Genomic DNA, 19,699 nt, shown 5'->3' on the forward strand with positions numbered 1-19,699 from the left:
TTACACTTTTGGACAGGGAGAAGTAATGTGGCATGTTCAAAGTTGGTGCTTCATTTCTCTCTTGGATTTTTTTTTTTTTTTAAGTTAGAGTCTCACTCTGTCGCCCAGACTAGAGTGCAGTGGCATGCTCCCGGTCATTGCACCCTCGACCTGCTGGGCTCTGGCGATCCTTCCACCTCAGCCTTCAAAGTAGCTGGGACTACAGGCACGCGCTACCACGCCTGGCTAATTTTTTTGATTTATTGTCGAGATGAGGTCTCGCCAAGTTGCCCAGGAGGGTCTCCAACCTGCAGGTGCAGGCAGTCCATTCACCTCAGCCTCCCAAAGGGCAGGATTACAGGCTGAGCCACCGAGCCCGGCTCTTGGTTTTATTTTATGCTTTGTCCAGGTCAAAATTTGACTATAGCTTTGATTTCTTTCCCCACCCCCGTTGCCTTTTACCAGGGCATATAGCTGTGATTTCTTTTTATTTTATAATTATATAAATTTTTTATTTTAAAATTGTGGGGTACAGTTAAAGGTTAGGTATACAAATAGTCACCAGGTACCCTTGTTGATGAGATATACCCCTCTTCTCCAGACAGATATTGACTACCATTAATCCCACCTCCCTTCCCCTCCCTGCTCCCCCCCATAGTTTCCTGCCACTGTCAATCCTTTTCATATAGCATTACGATAGTTGTTCAAGGTCCACTTATGAGTGAGAACATGTGGTACTCATATCTTTGTTTCTGTGAAAGATCACTCAGTATTATAAACTCTAATTCCATCCAGGTTGAGCTGTGATTTCTGAGTTGGGTGTTTGAGAAGTACATCATAGCTTCAAACTGTCAATAGAAAAGAAAAATCTCTGTGTCACACATAATTTTGTCCTGTCCTCTTGCTGCAAAACTTCAGACTTCAGGATTATAATGTTAGAGGAATACTTCCAAACCCAGTTTATATCTTTAGTGGTGATGAGCAAAATATAAATGATTATTTGATTCATTTCACGATTTTTTAAATAGATGCTTTTCTTTCCCAAATATGCTTTGCTTAAGTGATTAAATTTTCTAAGTACACATCTTTTTCTTTGGTACACACCTACAGAAGTAAGATATATAACTGGGTGGCAGAGGGAAAGGCAGTTTTTGTGTATAAATCCACAAAGTGGATTACATGAGGAATTGAGAGCTATGTGAAGTTGAAGAAAGAGTACTGGAATGGGAGTCAACAGATATATATTCTATGCTCAGTTTTACCACTCATTAGCTCTGTGACTTTGGAAAGTCAATCTCACTCTTCTGGTTTTGTGTTGTCATCTATAATTTGAGGGTATAGAATGAAATGATCTCTGATGTTCTAGTTCAAAAGTCTCTGTAAACTGCCAAATGGGGACTATAGACTGAATTTGCATGACTAGCCTGATCTGATTTCACTACAAATCTCTAAAAACCTGATATGAACCCTACATTGAGTCAGAATACATAGGTCCAGCCTTCTTGCTATCTGGGTGTTCATTTAGGCTTTGTAAACTTCTCTATGTGTATGTATTTTCCATCAGAAAAGCCAGGATTAAAAACCTCAGAAAGTATTTAATTAAAAAAAGGTTCTGTACCTTATCACCAGGTCTGTTCCACATAAGACCCAAATGTGAAGTGTTAGTTATGTAAATAATAGAAGTGTATAGTCTACATTCCCAGGTAGACTAGGATAGTCAGATTGTATTATATACTTGTAACTAATTTTATGTGCTTACATGTAAGATACTTTTTTAAATTCTCCATCTTTAAAAGTTCCGTGAAGCCGGGCTCGGTGGCTCAGACTGTAATCCCATACCTTGGGAGGCTGAGGTGAGTGAATTGCCAGAGCCCGCGGCTTCAAGACCCACGTGGGCAACTTGGCGAGACCTCATCTCTATAATAAATCAAAAAATTAGCCGGGCGTGGTAGCACACGCCTGTAGTATCAGCTACTTGGAAGGCTGAGGCGGAAGGATCACCGGAGCCCAGCAGGCCGAGGCTGCGGTGGCTAGGAGCGGCCACTGCACTCCAGTCTGGGCGACTGAGACAGACTCCAACTCAAAAAAAAAAAAAAAAGAGTTCTATGGTTCTTTCCTGGCCATACCTAAATCTCATTTGAACTCCAGTAGGCCCAGTATTTGAAATATTCACCTGGCACTTGCTGTTACTATATACTGTCTTACAATACCAGTTGGCCTTCCAAATACATCTTAACTCTCCAATTTGACTATTAGTCATTCACTTGAAATTTACTAAAGTGGTCCACCTGTAGAAATGAAAGAGACTCCAACAGTGCTCAGGATACCATAGACTAGAATTTTTGCTTCTTAACTTCAACCTGGAAATATGTGTGTTTGTAAAGAAAGGGTTGGTAGGGAGGATAGTAGCTAGAAAGGCAGCATGATGAACATGGATAGTATCTTAGAAAGCAAAATACTAAGAATTCTTTAGTCTGTAGAGTTTGCATGTCTACCCTGATCTGATCCCTGGAAAACTGATGTGAACCCTGCATTCAGAGGCAGAATATGTAGGTCCAATCTCCTTGCTATCTGAGCATCATTTAGGCTTTGTTAACTTCTCTGTGTATATGTGTTTTCCATCAGAAAAGCTAGGATTAAAAACCTCAAAAAGTATTTAATTTAAAAGACTGTATTTGTGAAAGTGCTTTAAAAACAAAAATTGCAACAAAAGAGAAGCTATTCTTAGTGAACAGACAGCTATACAAATATAAGTTATATTTATTCATATAGACCTATTTATACATATCAATGGGATGAATTTGAAACCAGTAAATAATTCACAAGCCTGTTTTAGGTATAGACTGCTCCCAATTGTCCACACACATGGACTAGCATGAATAGTTTAGAACCGCAGATGTTTGCTAGGAATCTGCTATGTGCTAAGCAATGTGTTAAACCTGTTGTAATTTTTTAAAGTATAAAATAAAGGTACCCACCCCAAGGATCTTTTTTTTTTGAGTTGGAGTCTCACTCTATCACCCAGACTGGAGTGCAGTGGCCGCTCCCGGCCACCGCAGCCTCGACCTGCTGGGCTCCCGCAATCCTTCTGCCTCAGCCTTCCAAGTAACTGGAACTACAGGCGCACTACCATGCCCAGCTGAGTTTTTTGATTTATTGTAGAGATGAGGTCTCACCAAGTTACCCAGGTGGGTCTCAAACCCGCGGGCTCAGGCAATCCACTCACCTCAGCCTCCCAAGGTGTGGGATTACAGGCTGAGCCACCGAGCCTGGCCTCAAGGATCTTAATTCTGTCTTGAATACACTCTTGCTTCCTGCCTGGTCAGCTCTTATACATCCTTAAAAGCTCAGCTAAAAGTTTGAGAAACTGTCCTCACCCATTCGGGTAAACTAGTTGTTCCTTATGCCTCTTCTTACCCCCAGTGGGCACTAATGACATGTTTATATTTCTTCCACCAGATCTGAGTGCCTTGAAGTTAGAACTGGCTTCTCTTCATTTGCATCCCCAGGCCCTAGAGCAGTGCTTGGTAGATAGATGATGGACAGTTAGGTAAATTTCAAGTGAATGACTGATAGTCAAATTGGAGAGTTAAGATGTGAGTATCTGGAAGGCCAACCAGTATTGTAAGACAGTATATAGTAACAGCAAGTGCCAGGTGAATATTTCAAATATTGGGCCTACTGGAGTTCAAATGAGATTATAGGTGTGGCCAGGAAGAACCATGGAACTTGTAAAGGTGGAGAATTTAAGAAATAATAATAGTAATAGAAAATATCTTCCTTTGAACTGAATTATACAATTTTATAAAAGGTAAATTTCTAATTGCTTGAGGCTTTTAATTAAATTAATAGTTGTATGCAATTTACCAGAAGAAATTTTTGAAGTGTGTTAGTTTCCTATGGATAGCTGGGAGCACATAGTATAGTAATTTGAATTTTTTTGTCCTCCTCTTGCTATTTCTCCCCTAGAGTAGAAATTCTGTAATTGACAGTGAAATGACAAACAGGAATCAAGAAAGAGAAAGAAGATTGTCAGCTACTGAATGATTGCAGACTGATTCTAGAGAAATTGTGTTTTGCTATTAGCCTAACCTCTGTTGATATGTAGTCTTTTTGTCCTCTTGTGTGACAAATTCAGTAATCAGAATCTTTGAATTAAGTAGAACTTGTATTTTTGCAGTCTATTCTTTTGAAAGCTGAATTTGTTGAGAACCCAAATCTTGACTATCCTTGGCCCTAGCAGAAAGGAAAAAGAAAAAATTCATTGTGTATGACAAATAGACAAGCTAGTCTGAACCAAAAAAAAAAAAAAATTAGCATGATTTCTGTTTCTATTCAAGCTATTATTGTGCCAATATTACATTAATAGACTTTCTCTATGCCTCTCCCTGCTCCTAGTTTTCCAAAGGTCACTTTCCAGTGTGCACATTTTCTAAATTATTTAATTTTTCAAATAACTGTAATCCAAGGAGCCTTTATCAGTGGCACTGGAGAGACACATGCCAGTTTATAAGTTCTCTGTACACTACTACTCCCTGATCTTTATATTAGTATTTGCTTGCTAATGGGATATGTCTCTTGGAGATTCATTTTGCTGTTTATAGGTCTAATATAAAACTAGAAACTTTTGAAAAAAATGATTAAATTTTGTTCTGACAAACACAGATTATCAGTGGTAGTGATGAAGCCACAGGACGAATTCTTAAGACCTTAATGGTATGTATCCACAATAACATATTATGAACAAATAAATTGTTTTGGGAGTGGTTAATTATATGATCAGGTTGAGTTTTTTCCTTCCAAGTTTGACTTGGGGGGAGAGAGTAGATATTCCCTGAGTATACACTGCAATGAAGGTAGATTATAACCCAGAAGTATGCAGGGTGAGTAGGTGGAGATGTAAACATTTTCTTCCCATAATAAAAAAAATAATATCCATGCTGACTGGTCGATTAAGACATTAGAATTTTAGAAAATATGTATGAAATTACCATTCCTGGAGGTGTGGAACTAAATGAGCTATTTAACTATGTGTGTACATCTAGAAGAGGACAGAGACTTTTCCCTGTTATTTTTGAGACCATCTGGTGGAAAGTACAACTAAGGGAACTCCTTTGGGACATTTTCTTGGAGAATTGTGTTGAAAGACAGTGGCATGGGAATGATAGACTGGGCACTGTGTTTATGTGTTAAAACTATACTTTGGAAATGGTTATGGGACGAGAGGATTTGGAAGGAGTAGAGGAAGATTTTGAAGGAAGGATATGGGTGGGGGGCAGGACTATGTTGGGCACCAGTGGAGTGAGGCAGAGGGTGTGGGAGTGGAATTGGAGAGAAAGAAGACAGCTGATGATTTTTGATAACATATTGTGTGCCAGGCACTGCTGCCCCAAAGACTCTACATATCTTATGTTATTTAATCCTAATATGGCTGAAATGCATATATTTCCTCCATTTTATACATGAAGAAACTGAGGCACAAACTGGCTCCATTACTTACCCATGATTAATTACACAGTCCTTAAGTAGTAGATCTGGAATTTGAACCTAGATCTGTCTGAATTCACAGCCAATTCGTTCTCTCAACAGGAAGTTACAGCAGTGAGGATGGACTTCCACACAGGCGGACTGCCTATGTCTCCTCAGTCCTCCTCCCTGGACTAAGTGTGGTGTGGTGTAAGTGTGTGGTCTTTGAAGTCAAATGTGTTGGCTTCCTAAAAATCCTGGCTTTACCACTTTTACCTGTTTATCCTTGAGCATATTACCTAAGCTCTGTGAGCTTTAGAGTCTTCATCTATAATATGGAGCAAGATACAAACTTCTTAGAGTTGTTTGGTAGTTTAAATAATTATCTGAAGTTTTTAAAAAACACATACTACTTTTTTTCACTTATTTCTTTTACCTTTTGGACCCATCTCAATACTTCTGAGTTGTAACATTTAGTGGTTAAGTCTCTTCCAAGTGGAATTGTTCATATTCTCTTTCTAAGGTTATATTTTGTTTTTGGACTTGAAAGGACCCATATTAACAAAAGCAGTCTACCAAGTCGATCATTCACCTCTTCCTCCCACCTAATCAAGAATTGTGTGAAATTTCTAAGTGCCTCTGTCCCTCCTCTTTCTCCGTGTCTGGATTCCTTGGGACTGACATCACAGACATGGAGGAATCTCTGACCTTTGGAAATTCTTGACAGTGTTCAATGTGGTTTTCCAGTGAGTTTGGGGAGAGATTGGAAAGGACTCAAATTCACCTCCAGTGCATCAGGGGAATCAGAGTGGGTATAGAGTGAGAATGTGGAAGCTTTTGGGGATGTTGTAGATGAGAGAATATAGGGTCAGTGGTTTCTCAAACATTTTATTATTTATTTGTTTATTTATTTATATTTTTGGAGTCAGGGCCTCACTCTGTCACCCAGGCTGGAGTGCAGTGGCATGGCTCACGACGATCATGGCTCACAGCAGCCTCAACCTCCTGGGTTTAGGAGGTCCTTCTACCTCTGTATTTGAGTAGCTGGGACTACAAGCATGTGCCACCACGCCTGGCTACTTTTTAAATTTTTAAAATTTTTTTAGAGATATGATTCGCTGTTGTTGCCCAGGCTGGTCTCAAACTCTGGTCTCAAGCAATCTGCTCACCTTGACCTCCCAAAGTGCTGGAATTACAGGTGTGAGCCACCATACCTGACCTCTCAGGCACTTGAATAGAATTCTATTATATATAATCAGCATTTAATTTGGGGTCATTTTTCTCTGTTATTAAGTACCTTGGACACTCAGAGTGTGCAGACTGATTTTAAGATTAGTCTAAGCTAAACTTTGAAAGAAGAGAAATATGTTGCAGATAAAATCATGTAATGGTCTTAAATGTCTTTGAGATGAGTCACTGCTTTAGACTTGTCTGCACAACACTGATTGATGTCAACAGTACTATTTGTATGTGTGTTGGGGGGTGCTGTACAAAATATGCTTCAGTTCATCTGAACAAAAATTGAGCACCTGCTGGGTTCTTAGATGGTAGAGATACAGGATGACAAAACAAGATTTCTGCCCTTAAATTTTTCCTGGTTTAATGTGGTGACAAACATGTAAATAAGCACAAATATCAAGCAGTGTAATAAATATTAGGATAGAAGTGGAGTACAGGGTGCAGTGTGGGCACCAAGGAAGAAGTGGGCAATTTAACTTAGGAAGCCAGAGAAGGTTTTGTAAATGAGGTATCTAATTTAGTCTCAAGGAAGAAGTAAGAATTCACCCAGTAGACCAGGAGTTACTCCAGGCAGAGGCAACAACATGTGCAAAGGGACTGAAATTTGAAGCACATAGTATACTTGAGGAACTACCAGTACAAAGAGGGAAGTATTATATCGGAAGGTAAATAAGACTGGAGAGTTAAGTAAAGCCAGATCATGAAGGGCCTTGTTTGTCATGTCTAGTAATTTGGATCTTAACCTTTAGTCATTAAAGATCTGTTGAAGAATTTAGAGGAATGGGATGTAATAATTGTATTTGCATTTTAAATTGTTCACAGTGATTGCTTGTAGAGGTTGATCAGTGACTGGAGAGGCAGAAGGAGAAGTTAGGAAACTATTTTCTGGGGTCCAGGTTATGTAAACCTGAGATAAAATAAAAGAGATGTGGCCTGTGGAAGGCATTAGAGGGATTTGAGAGACATTAAGGTAAAATTAGTGAAACTGAGTAAAAGATTATTTTTGAGGCTAAGGCCAGAGAGAAGTCCAGGGTGGCTCCCAGGCTTGTGACTTGGGTGGTTGGGATGATGATAGTACCATTTGCTAGAATAAGCAGTACTAGAAGAGGAATAGTTGAAAGGTCGGGGATAGAGATTAGTGAATGAGCTTGTGTTTTTAGTGTTGAGTTTAAAGTGCCTGTGTGATTCTCAGGTGAGGAAGGAAGAATTTGGGACTGTGGATACATTTAGAGTCATTAAGTTTGGGTGCTTAGGGTCATGAATGAAGTTTCTCATTGAGCTGATACAAAATGAGAAAATGGAAGGCCTAAGGTTAGGACTGTGGGACCTTTGGTGCAGGCACAGAAAGAGGAGTCCTCAAAGGTTACCAAGACACAAGGCCAGAAAGGTAGAAAGAGTTGTCAATAAGTATCATGTGCTACAGAGAGATCAGCTATAAGGATGATTGTGATGATCTTATATACAGCTTAGTACCATTCTCTTTCTGTGAAAGCCCATTTTTGTAGGTTGAGGACAAGGAGTCTTTGTAAGGAAGAGGAGAATAACAACCAGCAGGTAGGGGCAGGAGAGAAAACCTCAAGGAACCCCTCTTGCTTTGTTATATATATATATAAATTTTTTTTTTTTCTGTGAGGTATGGGGAAGGTCATTTGCCAGAAGTAAGCGGAGGTGATATGGATCAGGTATAGAAAGCTCAAGGAGCATGGTGAAGGTACAGAATAGTAGCTGAGAAGATTGGTTGAGGTACCAAAGTCAAGCAGACGACAGCGGTGTTTCAATGGAAAGAGGGAGGCTGGAGATCATATCAGTAGTCATATTGCTCTGCAAAGTTGTTATGTGATCTCTTGCTCAATAGCCCATTTAACATCAGAGAAATTGAATGTGGAATCCATCAAAATTGAGCAGAAGAATAAGGGAACTAGGTTTTTATAGGAAAGTAAGTTATCGGTCATTGGTTTCACTTTTAGTTAGGCAAGAAGGAACAAGTGGAATCTATCTATATTTCTCACTCTTCACTTCTATTCTAGCCCAACTCCTCTATCACCATTTTACAGTAATTTCCTAACCACTTCTCTTCTTAAAATCCACTTGTGCTTCTTCCAAACTATTCTCTTCACTGTAACCAGGGTTATCCTTGAACACTTCAGATCTTATCATGTCCTACCCTTGCTTATAACCCTTTAGTGGCTTCTTATTACTTTTAGGATAAAATCTCAAATCTTGAACAGGTCTACCAGGCCCACTATTCATGCTCCTCATGTTGCACCATTCTCATCTCTATGTTCCTTATTGATACAGAACTTTGACATATGTTTCCTATGTTTGGAGCACTTTTTCTTCTCTAGTTTGTCATTCCAGTTGCTACTTATTCTTCAGTTCTTTTTTCTTGTTTGTTTGAGTCAAAGTCTCACCCTGTTGCCCATGCTAGAGTGCAGTGGCATGCTCATGGCCACCACAGCCTTGACCTGCTAGGCTCAGATGATCCTTCCATCTCAACCTTCCAAGTATCTGGAACTAGAAGCATGTGCCACCACGCCCAGCTAATTGTTTGATTTATTGTAGAGATGAGGTCTCACCAAGTTGTCCAGCCTGGTCTTGAACCCATGGGCTCAGACAGTCCTGAGCCTCTGCTTCCCAAAGTGCTGAGTTTGCAGGTGTGAGCCACCATACCTGGCTATTCTTCAGTTCTTAAATGAAACATCATTTTCTTGAGGAAGCTTTTCCTGACTTCCTACAACACTTTTATTATAATTATGAAATTGTGTGAGTTTTCCTCCTCCATACTGAAAACTTATGAAGATAGGTGTTATGTGTAGTTCACTGTTGTGTTTTTAATCTTGAGCATAGTGCCTAACACATGGGCACTCCATGAATTTTTGCTGAATTAATGAATAATGTGGTTAAGAGATTGGATGTCCTCATGAGATAAGAAAGGTTTAAAAGTAGAGAGGAAAAGCTGCAAGAAGATGAGGTTGTGGTCAGAGTAAGATGTTGCAGCTTAAGATTTAGAGGTGGAACCAGGCATGGTGGCTCACACCTATAATCTCAGCACTCTGGGAGTCCGAGGTGAGAGGATTGCTTAAGTACAGGGATTCAAGACCAGCCTGGGCAACTTGGTGAAACCTCATCTCTACAATAAATCAAAAATTAGCCAGGTGTGGTGGCACATGCCCATGGTTCCAGCTACTTGGAAGACTGAGGCAGAAAGATCACTTAAGCTCAGCAGGCCGAGGCTGCAGAGGCCGTGAGGATGCCATTGCACTCCAGCCTGGGCACTAGAGTGAGGCTCCTACTCAAAAAAAAGAAAAAAAAAGATTTAGAGGTGGAATGGTTTTAGGAAAGAGCAGGGTCCAGGTCTGAGCTATTGTAGGGGAGCTGGAGGTCTCTGTATTTGAAGGGATTATGAAACTCTAAGGCAGAAATGTTAGATGAATTGTGCAGGTGGATGTTGAAATTGCTCAGGAAGATGGTAGGATTTGAAGTGAGGAAAATGTAAGGCAAATTTTTTAAGTCTATGAACAATATGAGAGCTGTACAGCCCTTTCCTATATTGAAAGAATTAAATGGGTAGAATCAGGGCTGTTCCAGGAATCAATCATGCCCTAGTCCTTTGAGGAGCAGTATGGTACAGCAGGAAGAGTGTGGGTTCAGACTATTGAGTTCAGACTTTGGGCCACCCACCTGCCTTTTCAAACCTTTTTTGTTTCTCCATTTGTAAATTTGGAATAATGAGACTGCTGCAGAAGTTTTGTCATTAAGGAATAAGAGTGTTTTTGAAAGTACTTAACTAAAATTGACTTGTTAGTGTTTATTCTTGACTACTGTCATCACTTCAAGAGGGCATGGAAGTGGAAGTGTAGGGGTGAGAGGCAAAGAGAGCAGCAGAAGTGAATTTTGAACAACGTACTTCATTTATTCAGCATGCTGAGTTTGTATGATAGGGTTCACACAAACATTTACAAATGAATACAGGTGCAAGAAATTACTGATAAAAGAAAGGATTTTGTAAAAAAAAAAAAAAATGGCCATTGGCTGACTCATGGTAACATTGTGATGTTGATCTACAACAAATGTTTATATAAAGAAATGCTTTATCTAATAATTTTCCATGAAAATTCCATCATGCACATGGGTATATTTGTATTGTTTTGGAGAATAGTATAAAGACCATTATGTGAAAGTTATATGGGGATTGGGAGCTGGTGATAGCCTTTGCTTTAGTTTTAAAAAGCATTTTCTAACTATTAGAGCTGTCAAATAATAAAATGGACATTATGGAAAAGTAATGAGGTCTCCATCAGACCTTGTATTCAAGTGCAGACTAGGTGATTTATCAGCCAGAGATGTAATAGAAGAATTCTTGTGTGGGGCAGGTATTTGGATTAAGCAATTGCTAGCAGCCCTTTCACTTGGAAGGTTTTGATGTCAGGTGAGATCTGTCTTTATACCATACAATTAACAAATATTTGAGTGCCTCCTCTGTTTTATTTGAAAGGTTGAAATCCATTCTTTTTTGTTTTTGTTTTTATTTATTTATTTATTTGTTTATTTATTTTCTTCCCGTGTGGTGAGACAGAGCCGAAGACTGTGTTTTAGTCATTGGCTGAGATATCCCCATTTGAAATGTGAGAAGCTCAGGCCAGGTGTTGGTGATGATGTAACAGAAGCTGCTGTCCTAACCTGTTGGGTGGGGTTAGGGCTGAGTCCATGGCATGCATGCGCCTAAAGGCATCAAATATAAGAGTGTGCTGCCAAGAAGTTTGGCTTAGTGTTTCAGGTTTTTGCTAAAGAGCAAGTGATTTCAGATAATGTTGGACCTCTAAATTATTTTTTAAATGTTTTTTTGAATAGATTGGCCTACCTACTGTGTTGACATGTGAGATCTGTGATGCCATAACACTGATGGTTTTCATTACCTTCTCCCAGATGCCTGTATCTGGCTGGAAAACTGCCTACATGCCTGTGTCTTAATCAGCCCTTTTCCTTTCTGCTGAACACCTTTTTGCTGATTGTTATTTTGTATTTCTTACATTCTTTCAGAAAGTTTTAAAAGTGGTTTTATGTTACTTTGCATTTTTTTAAGAGAGAAGATTGAAATGTATTTTATAGCTATGCACTTGGTTTTGGATTATTCATGTGTATAAGTTACTTGAGCTGCTACCATCTCCTGTGACCTAAGGCCATGACTAAAGTGGGTTTCTTGCCTGTGTTAGGGAGGGATAAGCCATTTATTCACCTATGAATGCTGAAGGAATTTAATTCTTAAATATTCAATGTAAGAACTGAATTTACTTTATAGTTGGACATTTTGAATTTGAGGTATCTTAGACCAAAAGTTTTTAATGTATTAGTAGCCCTTTTCTGACAATTATGATATTGAAACTCAAGTAAATTATACTGATAATACCTAGAGTGAAAGATAATTCAAGGATCACAGCTTATGAGGCTGTAGTGAACTCAAGAAGTTCGTTTTTAAAACCTGACAAGGATCTCAGGAGTCATCTAATTCAAGTTGAGGCTATAGAAGAGGCAACTGAAACCCTGTAAGTTATTTGACCAAAGTCACCCAGGTAATACATATAAGTTTAGGTAAAAACCATATCATATGAGAGTAGAGAGAATAGTTAACAGTATGGTTGATAACTCTTTAAAAAGGAGAGTGTTTACAACTTCAATAGCTGGATTAGGACCATGAGAGACCCTTAGAAATAGAGGGGTGATTAAAAAGCACTCTAGAGTTTTTTTTGTCTGTTAAGCTTCAAATAGATTGATTTGCTGGTGGAATGTGGAGATTCACTGAGTCATTTAATTCTTTATCCATCAGGCATTTATTGACTATCTACTATCTTGCAGATGCTATGCCAGATGTTGAGGCTACAAATATGAGGAAGTCATGTCCTGCACTCTGGGTCTCTTGTACTACTAGAACAGGACAAGAGAGAACACTTTCTATTTTGCCATCTCTCTCTCTCACACACAACCCCCTCACCCCCAAAATTCTGTGTTATGAAGTTAGAGGCCTACTGGTATTATAACCCGCAAATCTTTGCTGCTTATCTGTCTTCATATTTCTAAGGAATGCAGAAAATCAGGATCTGATCATACCACTGAACAAACTGTACTGGGATGGGAGAGGCATGAAGAAAAAGTATCTGGAAGTCACTCTTAGACTTTAGGCTGTTTGAGAGGAGATGTTTCTGAATAGTAACCTGAGTCACCTATTGCCTTCAAGAATTATACTTTTGACCTTCACCAAAAGAGTAGACATTGGTGGTTATGGTAGGGCAGGTGTGTACATGGCAACTTTATGAATGAGTCCTGTTCTACAGAGAACTGTAAACCTGGCAAAATTTGGTCTGAGATTGTTCTTCACTCTGTTATTTCTTCCTCTGTTGGGACTGTTAACCTCAGAGGAATGTTGGATTGGTGCCAGGATGTCAGGTTGGGGACATAGTTTCTGCCAAAGCCGAGTCTGAAAGAAGAAATCTTTTCAGGTGAATTTTGGTAATCATTTGTTCAGGATGGAGAAAGACATGTTTGGGGTAGACATGTTTCCTGGGTTCATGAAGTTAGTAGACAAAGACTGACTTTTGTTATGAACCTCTGGGATTCCCACTTGCTGTGTGGAATAGCTTATTTTATTTTAAATAGTTTTAGCTATTGGTTTACTTCTCCTGTTTCTTCTGCTAGTATCAAAACACTAGTCAACTCTAAAATTATCTGATGTATAGTGTTTATTCATTCATTCATTTATTCAACAAATACTTACTGAGGACCAGTGTGCCAAGCACTATGCCAAGTGATACATGCTGGGGGAATTAGTGAATGACACACACAAGTTCCCTGCTTTCAAGGAGGTTGCTAATAGCAACTGAAAAAAAGAAAAAATTAGGATAATTAAGTGCCAGAAAGGAAATAAACAAAGTGCCATGTTAGAGAATATCACAGGTGGGGAGTTCTTTAGAGTGGTGACCTGCTGCTTCCTTCCTTTCATTTGGATAAGCAAACTCATGCTAGAAAAGTGACACTCTAGAAAAGTAGAGGGAAAGCATTATTCAGAGTGGTTATTACAGGTTTATGGTTAATGCAGGAGTTAAAATGTTAATGAGGAATTAGGAAACTAAATGTTACTCTTTATAATACATTTTAAACTACTGTGTTTTAAAATTCAACTGAAATGAATGAACTAGTGTAGTTAGTTTTCCCATTTGGTTACAAAACTGCTGAAATTGGGCTGTGATCATCCTTTTCCAGTATAATTTGAGCCTTATATGTTTATTTCTTCCTCAGGTGGAGACTTGAATTTTGATCTATGTCCTACCTACACCCAGCTGCCTGAAAGTACTTGATGATCACATGACCCTGGACATGGATGCTGTCCTGTCAGATTTTGTCCGTTCCACAGGAGCAGAACCAGGGCTGGCCCGAGATCTCTTGGAAGGTAGAGTCATGGGGGAGAATGAGAAAAGATAAAGTAAAATGTGGTATTTATTGTTAAAATGATTTGGAACAGCTAAGGTGATCAGGAAGATACTTTGCATATGGTAGATCCTACGGTTAATTCTAATGATATACTCTGTGTGTGACCCATCATATTATTAAAATTCAAAATCCCTTTTTCATCTTGAGTTTCCCAGGGCCACTTTCTCCATTATTAGTTTATGCTCAAGTAATGCAGGTGAAATTTTATATTAGTTTATTGAAAACATAATTCTAGATATGTAAAATTTCTCTATATACAAATTACTTTCGGATTTTCATATTTGGGATTATCCATGGTTTTGTTTCTTTCCTTCCCTAACTTATAAGTAATTCTACATTGAGTGAATTAATTTTTTTTCGTTTGCTGTTTTTGTTTACTTGTATCTGTTTATACATGCAAGTTTGAATGTTCTAAATTCTTTGTTTAGAGTCATAATTAACAGATGGAAATATATAATGACACAAACAGGCAGGCCTTGGGGAAAGGGCTAGTTCTTAGCATACATAGGTGAATTTTTTAGATCATCAGCCCTTAGCCTAAGGTGTGCCAGTTTGACATTTGCTTAGAGAAGAGCATGCGTTTGGAAATATATCAGGGCTTAAATTCCAGCTTACTCATTCACTGCAACTTTGCCCTTAACTTGCATTTTCAGTTTCGTCTCCTACTACTTTTCCTGTGCTCTAGTCAGGCTTGTCTTGTCACCTTCCCCTAATCATGTTAGGTTATTTCCTAGGTCTGCAGTATCCTTTCCTCCATTATTTTCCTTAGCTTTCAAGATTTAGCTCAGATGCCTCCTCTTTTATAAAACAATCTTTAATAATTCCCCATTTATTTTATAACATGTGTTAAATACCTATATGTTTAATATTTACAAAGTACTTGAGATATGTTACTTTATCCTCACAACCACCCTCCAATATAAGTTTTTTAATTCCAGTATTAGTATTTTTAAAATGTATACTCAGTGAAGTTAAGCAGGATTTGAACCTAGGCAATCTGGTTTCAGAGTGTGGCTCATAATGATGTTACAAATTATTCCTTGCATGTACACACACACACACACACACACTCTCTCTCTCTCACTCTCTCTCTCTCCTGCTGTGAAAGAAAGGGTGTGAGGGTGCTATGAGAGTGAAGAGAGAAGTCAGACAGATCTGAGTGCAGGAAGGCCTTTCTGAGGAAGTGATATTTGAACTGAAACCTGAAGGATGAGTAAGAGTAGAAAGACCAAGGGATGTAGAAAAGAGTGTTCATGCAGAAGAAATAGGCTTGTTATACAAGGACCCCAAGGTGAAAGAGATTTTAGCACATTGGAGAAACTAATCATGAAGACGGTAATAAGAATGGTGCAAGAGTGGTAGGAAGCTGGTTAGATAGGCAGGAAGCAGAAAATGAGGAACCAGAGTAAGGAGTTTAAATTTTATTCTGAGTTCACTGGGAAGCAGAAGGATTTTAATCAAATCATGATTGGATTTGAGTTTTTAACGGTGTACTGGTTATGTGGGGCATGAAATAGATTGGAAGGTGGCCAGAAAAGAAGTAGTAAGACCAGTTCAGAATTTTGCCATAGTTTAGGTGAGAGATGATAGTGACTTGAACTTCAGTGGTAGCAATATAGATAAATGAATGGATTTAAGATAATTTAGAAGGGGAATCAAAGGACCTCATTCTCATTTTCTCTCTATTTCTTGCTTTTTTCTTTAAAAGTTACCTGGTTGTAGTGTAAAGAACACACTAGAGAGGGGAGAGATTAGGAACAGAGACTAGTCAGACAACTCCTCCCTGAAAGACGAAAGACCAGATAAAGGTTATGAACTGGGGCAGTGGTAATAAAAATGGACAAGAAAGAATGAAATTGAGAGATGTTTCAGGGGTATGAACAACCCTGAGAAATCCCTGGATAGTGAGAAAGGAGTGAGAGTGGGATCTGAAGAATAGTGAGGTGCTGAGAATGACTGAAGTCTCAGGACCTGGAGGGATTGTGATACCATTACTGAATTAGGGAATTTAGGGAACATGGGAGTGGGAGAAGAAGCAAATTTTAGGAAAGAAGATGATGGACATTCACATTTGGACATGTTGATTGTTAGGAGGACCTAATTTTAGGGAGATTTGTAGACAATTGGAAGTACAGATCCAGTGCTCAAGACAGACATCATTAATTCATTTGTTCATTCAGGACAAAAGTTCTCCATTCATCCAACAAATATTTATTGAGTACCTACTACGTGCCAGGTGCTATTCTAGATGCTTGAAGAAAACAAAAATCCCTGCCCACATGTTCTAGCAAGAGAGACAGTCAATAAGCAATACACATGATAACTAAGTAAATAATAAAGCATATTATCAGGTGTTAAGTCCTATGGAAAACAGTAAGGGGAATGATGAGGTGGGTTGTGATCCTTAATTGGGTAGTCAGGGTAGGCCTTATTAAGAATGTGACATTTGGCCAGGCTAGGTGGCTCAGTCTGTAATCCCATGCCTTGGGAGGCTGAGGTGAGTGGATTGCCTGAGCCCCTGGGTTAGAGACCCTCCTGGGCAACTTGGCGAGACCTAATCTCTACAATAAATCAAAAATCAGCCGGGTGTGGTAGCGCGCACCTGTAATTCTGGCTACTCGGAAGGCTGAGGCGGAAGGATCGCCGGAGCCCAGCAGGCGAGGTTGCGGTGGCCAGGAGCCACCACTGCACTCCAGTCTGGGCAACAGAGTGAGACTCCAACTCAAAAAAAAAAAAAAAAAAAAAGTGGCATTTGAATAGTTTCTGAAGCTGATGAAGAACTGTCTCTGTGGATATATTGGGGAAAGAGCCTTCTAGGAAAGACCGTGGGGTGGGAGCAGACTTAGCATGTTCTAGGAACAGCAAGGCTGGGGTGACTGGAGCAGAGTGAGCAAAGGGAATTGGAACAAATGGTGAATGTAATGGGTTAGAAGTTAAATTATCAGTAACGATTTAGAAGTAATAAGTAAAACCAAGCACTATTCTATGCACTTTAACTCAGTTAATCTTCACCCCAAGAAGTAGGTACTTTATTATCATTTTCACTTTCACAAATAAAGAAATTGAAGCACAGAGGAGAGGCCAGAAAAGTAGGCCAGGCCATAAAAGTCTTGAATATCAGACAAGGGTGCTAACTTTATTATTAGGCAGTAGTAAGCTATTAAAGATTTTGATTGTGGAACTGAAATGATTACAACTTTACAAAGATTAATCTCATTGGATTCTTTAGAGTGACTTGGGGTTGGGACAGTAGGCGACAAGTATTGAATTAAGGTGGTGACAGATGGAATAGAACAGAACAAAGTATGAACAATTATGCAGTAGATATTTATTGAGTAATTTAACTGGAGGAAGCAAAGGAAAAATCTACTATATAAATCAATTATTTAGGGTAATTTCTTCAATAGAGTAGTGATTCTTAAATTTGGACCACATATAGCTTCCTTTGATAAGCTGATGACAACTAGAAACCCTTTCAGTAGGAAAAAAGCACAGCCTCATAACTTTGTGTATAAGTTCAGTGGTTTAGGACACACTGCTAGAGCACATCTAGACAAAGAAACCCTTAGGGCTCAGAATTAGGATACATGGACTTGAGTCCTGCTGGGCCTGCTGCAAATTAGCTGTGACTTTGGGCAAGTCACTTACTTCTCTAGGTTTTGTTTCCTTTATCAGTAAAAGGAAGTTTTGCTTTCAGGTTACTAGCTCTCTAAGGGCTCTTTTAGTTTAGAGAGATAGGTTCTATCTTCATGGAACTTATTTAGGAAACAGACAATAAATAATAAAGAAACTTGATATTTTAGATTAAAGTGTTATGAAGTAAAGTAAGGTCAGGGAAAGAAGAATGATCAGTGAACATGAGTGTGTGTTTGCTAGTTTTGATAGGATAGTTAGTGTGATCTTTCTGTGTTTCCCCAGTTTCCCTGTACTCTGGGTGCATAATTTGCTTTTTGCTTTGTCTACTGACAGGACAGAATTGGGATGTGAGCGCCGCCCTCAGTGATTTTGAACAGTTACGTCAAGTTCATGCTGGGAACCTACCCGCATCCTTTAGTGAAGGGAGTGGTGGCTCCAAGACCCCAGAAAAAGGTTTTTCTGAGTCTACTCGCCCTCCCCGACCCATCCTACAGCGGCAGGATGACATCGTTCAAGGTAGTGGGGTAACTGGGGGACGTTTCTGTATAGGTAGTAGGAAGGAAGGGACTGCCAAGTTAAATCAAAAAGTCTGGTGGTCCTTTGACGATGGTGCCATTCCTCCTCCTTATCACCAGCCAAAGCCAAATTGAGGTAACCTCAATCTGTCTAGTTGATGGAGCCCCTCACTGTCTCTCTGCATCTTTAGTGTTATCCTGTATAGAAACATTGTTCAGATACTGTAAAATAAGTAGAGGAAGATAGCAATCTGTTTGTTGAGATAAGTCATACATAAAGGTAGAATTAAAAGGGCCATTATATCATCTATCTGTTTGAAGAGTAATTTGTTAATATTTGTCAGTATCAAAATTAAAATGCATATATACTCTTTGACTCAGAACTTCATATGGAATTTATTATATATGTGTGTGTGTGTGTATATATATATATATATTCCTTTAAATACATACATTAACACATACACATAGGTGCACAAGGATATTCACTGCAGCATTATTTTACAATAATTAAACCTTGAAAGCTTTTCATGTCCATTAGTAAAGGAGTGGTTAAATAATTTGCAGTCACTCCTACTGTGGAATACTCTGCAACTGTTAGAAATAGTTAGATAGAACTTGATGTGCTGTTTTGGAAAAAACTTACAATATCTATTCAGAAAGTTAAGATGATTGCAATGTAGGTAGTATTCTCTTGTTTGTGTTTTAATAAGTGATTTTAAAGCTACTTGTAGGCTGGTGATGGGGGTACACACCTGTTGTCCCAGTTACTCAGAAGGCTGAGGCAGGAGGATTGCTTGAGACCAGGAGTTTGAGACTAACCTGAGCAACATAGACCTTCTCTCTACAAAAACTTAAAAATTAGCCGGGCTCGGTGGCTCAGCCTGTAATCCCGCGCCTTTGGGAGGCTGAGGTGAGTGGATTGCCGGAGCCTGCGGGTTCGAGACCCGCCTGGGCAGCGAGACCTCATCTCTACAATAAATCAAAAAATCAGTCGGGCATGGTAGCGCGTGCCTGTAATTCCGGCTACAGGCTGAGTGAAAGGATTGCCAGAGCCCAGCAGGTCGAGGCTGCGGTGGCCGGGAGCGGCTACTGCACTCCAGTCTGGGCGACAGAGTGAAACTCCAACTCAAAAAAAAAAACTAGCTGGGCATAGTGGCACACGCCTGTAGTTCTAACTACTTGGAAGGCTGAGGTGGGGAGATTGCATAAAAATTTCTAGATGGATACAAAAAATTTGCCCCAGGTAAGGGCTCAGGAATTTTGAGTGAGAGGAAGATTTCTTTATAAAATAATTTTATACCTTTTGATAGTATTTTACTTTTTACCATGAGCACATAGTACTTTTTAAATACCTAAAACAAATTTTTAAAATAACATAA

At 39.1% G+C, this 19,699-nt stretch overlaps 1 protein-coding gene across 2 annotated transcripts in view; it reads left to right on the top strand.

Moving 5' to 3' along the window:
• Window positions 1–19,699, top strand: part of OTUD7B (OTU deubiquitinase 7B) — a 53,141-nt gene that overhangs the window by 17,157 nt on the left and 16,285 nt on the right. The window contains exons 2-3 of one of the 2 annotated variants that reach the window (XM_008054291.2): window positions 13,975–14,125; window positions 18,136–18,318. In XM_008054291.2, the coding sequence (XP_008052482.1) occupies window positions 14,041–14,125; window positions 18,136–18,318 (268 nt within the window). In that variant the 5' untranslated portion in view covers window positions 13,975–14,040. Of the gene's footprint in view, window positions 1–13,974; window positions 14,131–18,135; window positions 18,319–19,699 lie in introns of those variants that run through there. The other variant, XM_008054292.2, reaches the window with a different exon arrangement.

This window comes from Carlito syrichta, unplaced genomic scaffold (genome assembly GCF_000164805.1).
Source record: "Carlito syrichta isolate Samal-C Ts95f unplaced genomic scaffold, Tarsius_syrichta-2.0.1 Scaffold289400, whole genome shotgun sequence".
Taxonomy (NCBI): Eukaryota; Metazoa; Chordata; class Mammalia; order Primates; family Tarsiidae; genus Carlito; species Carlito syrichta.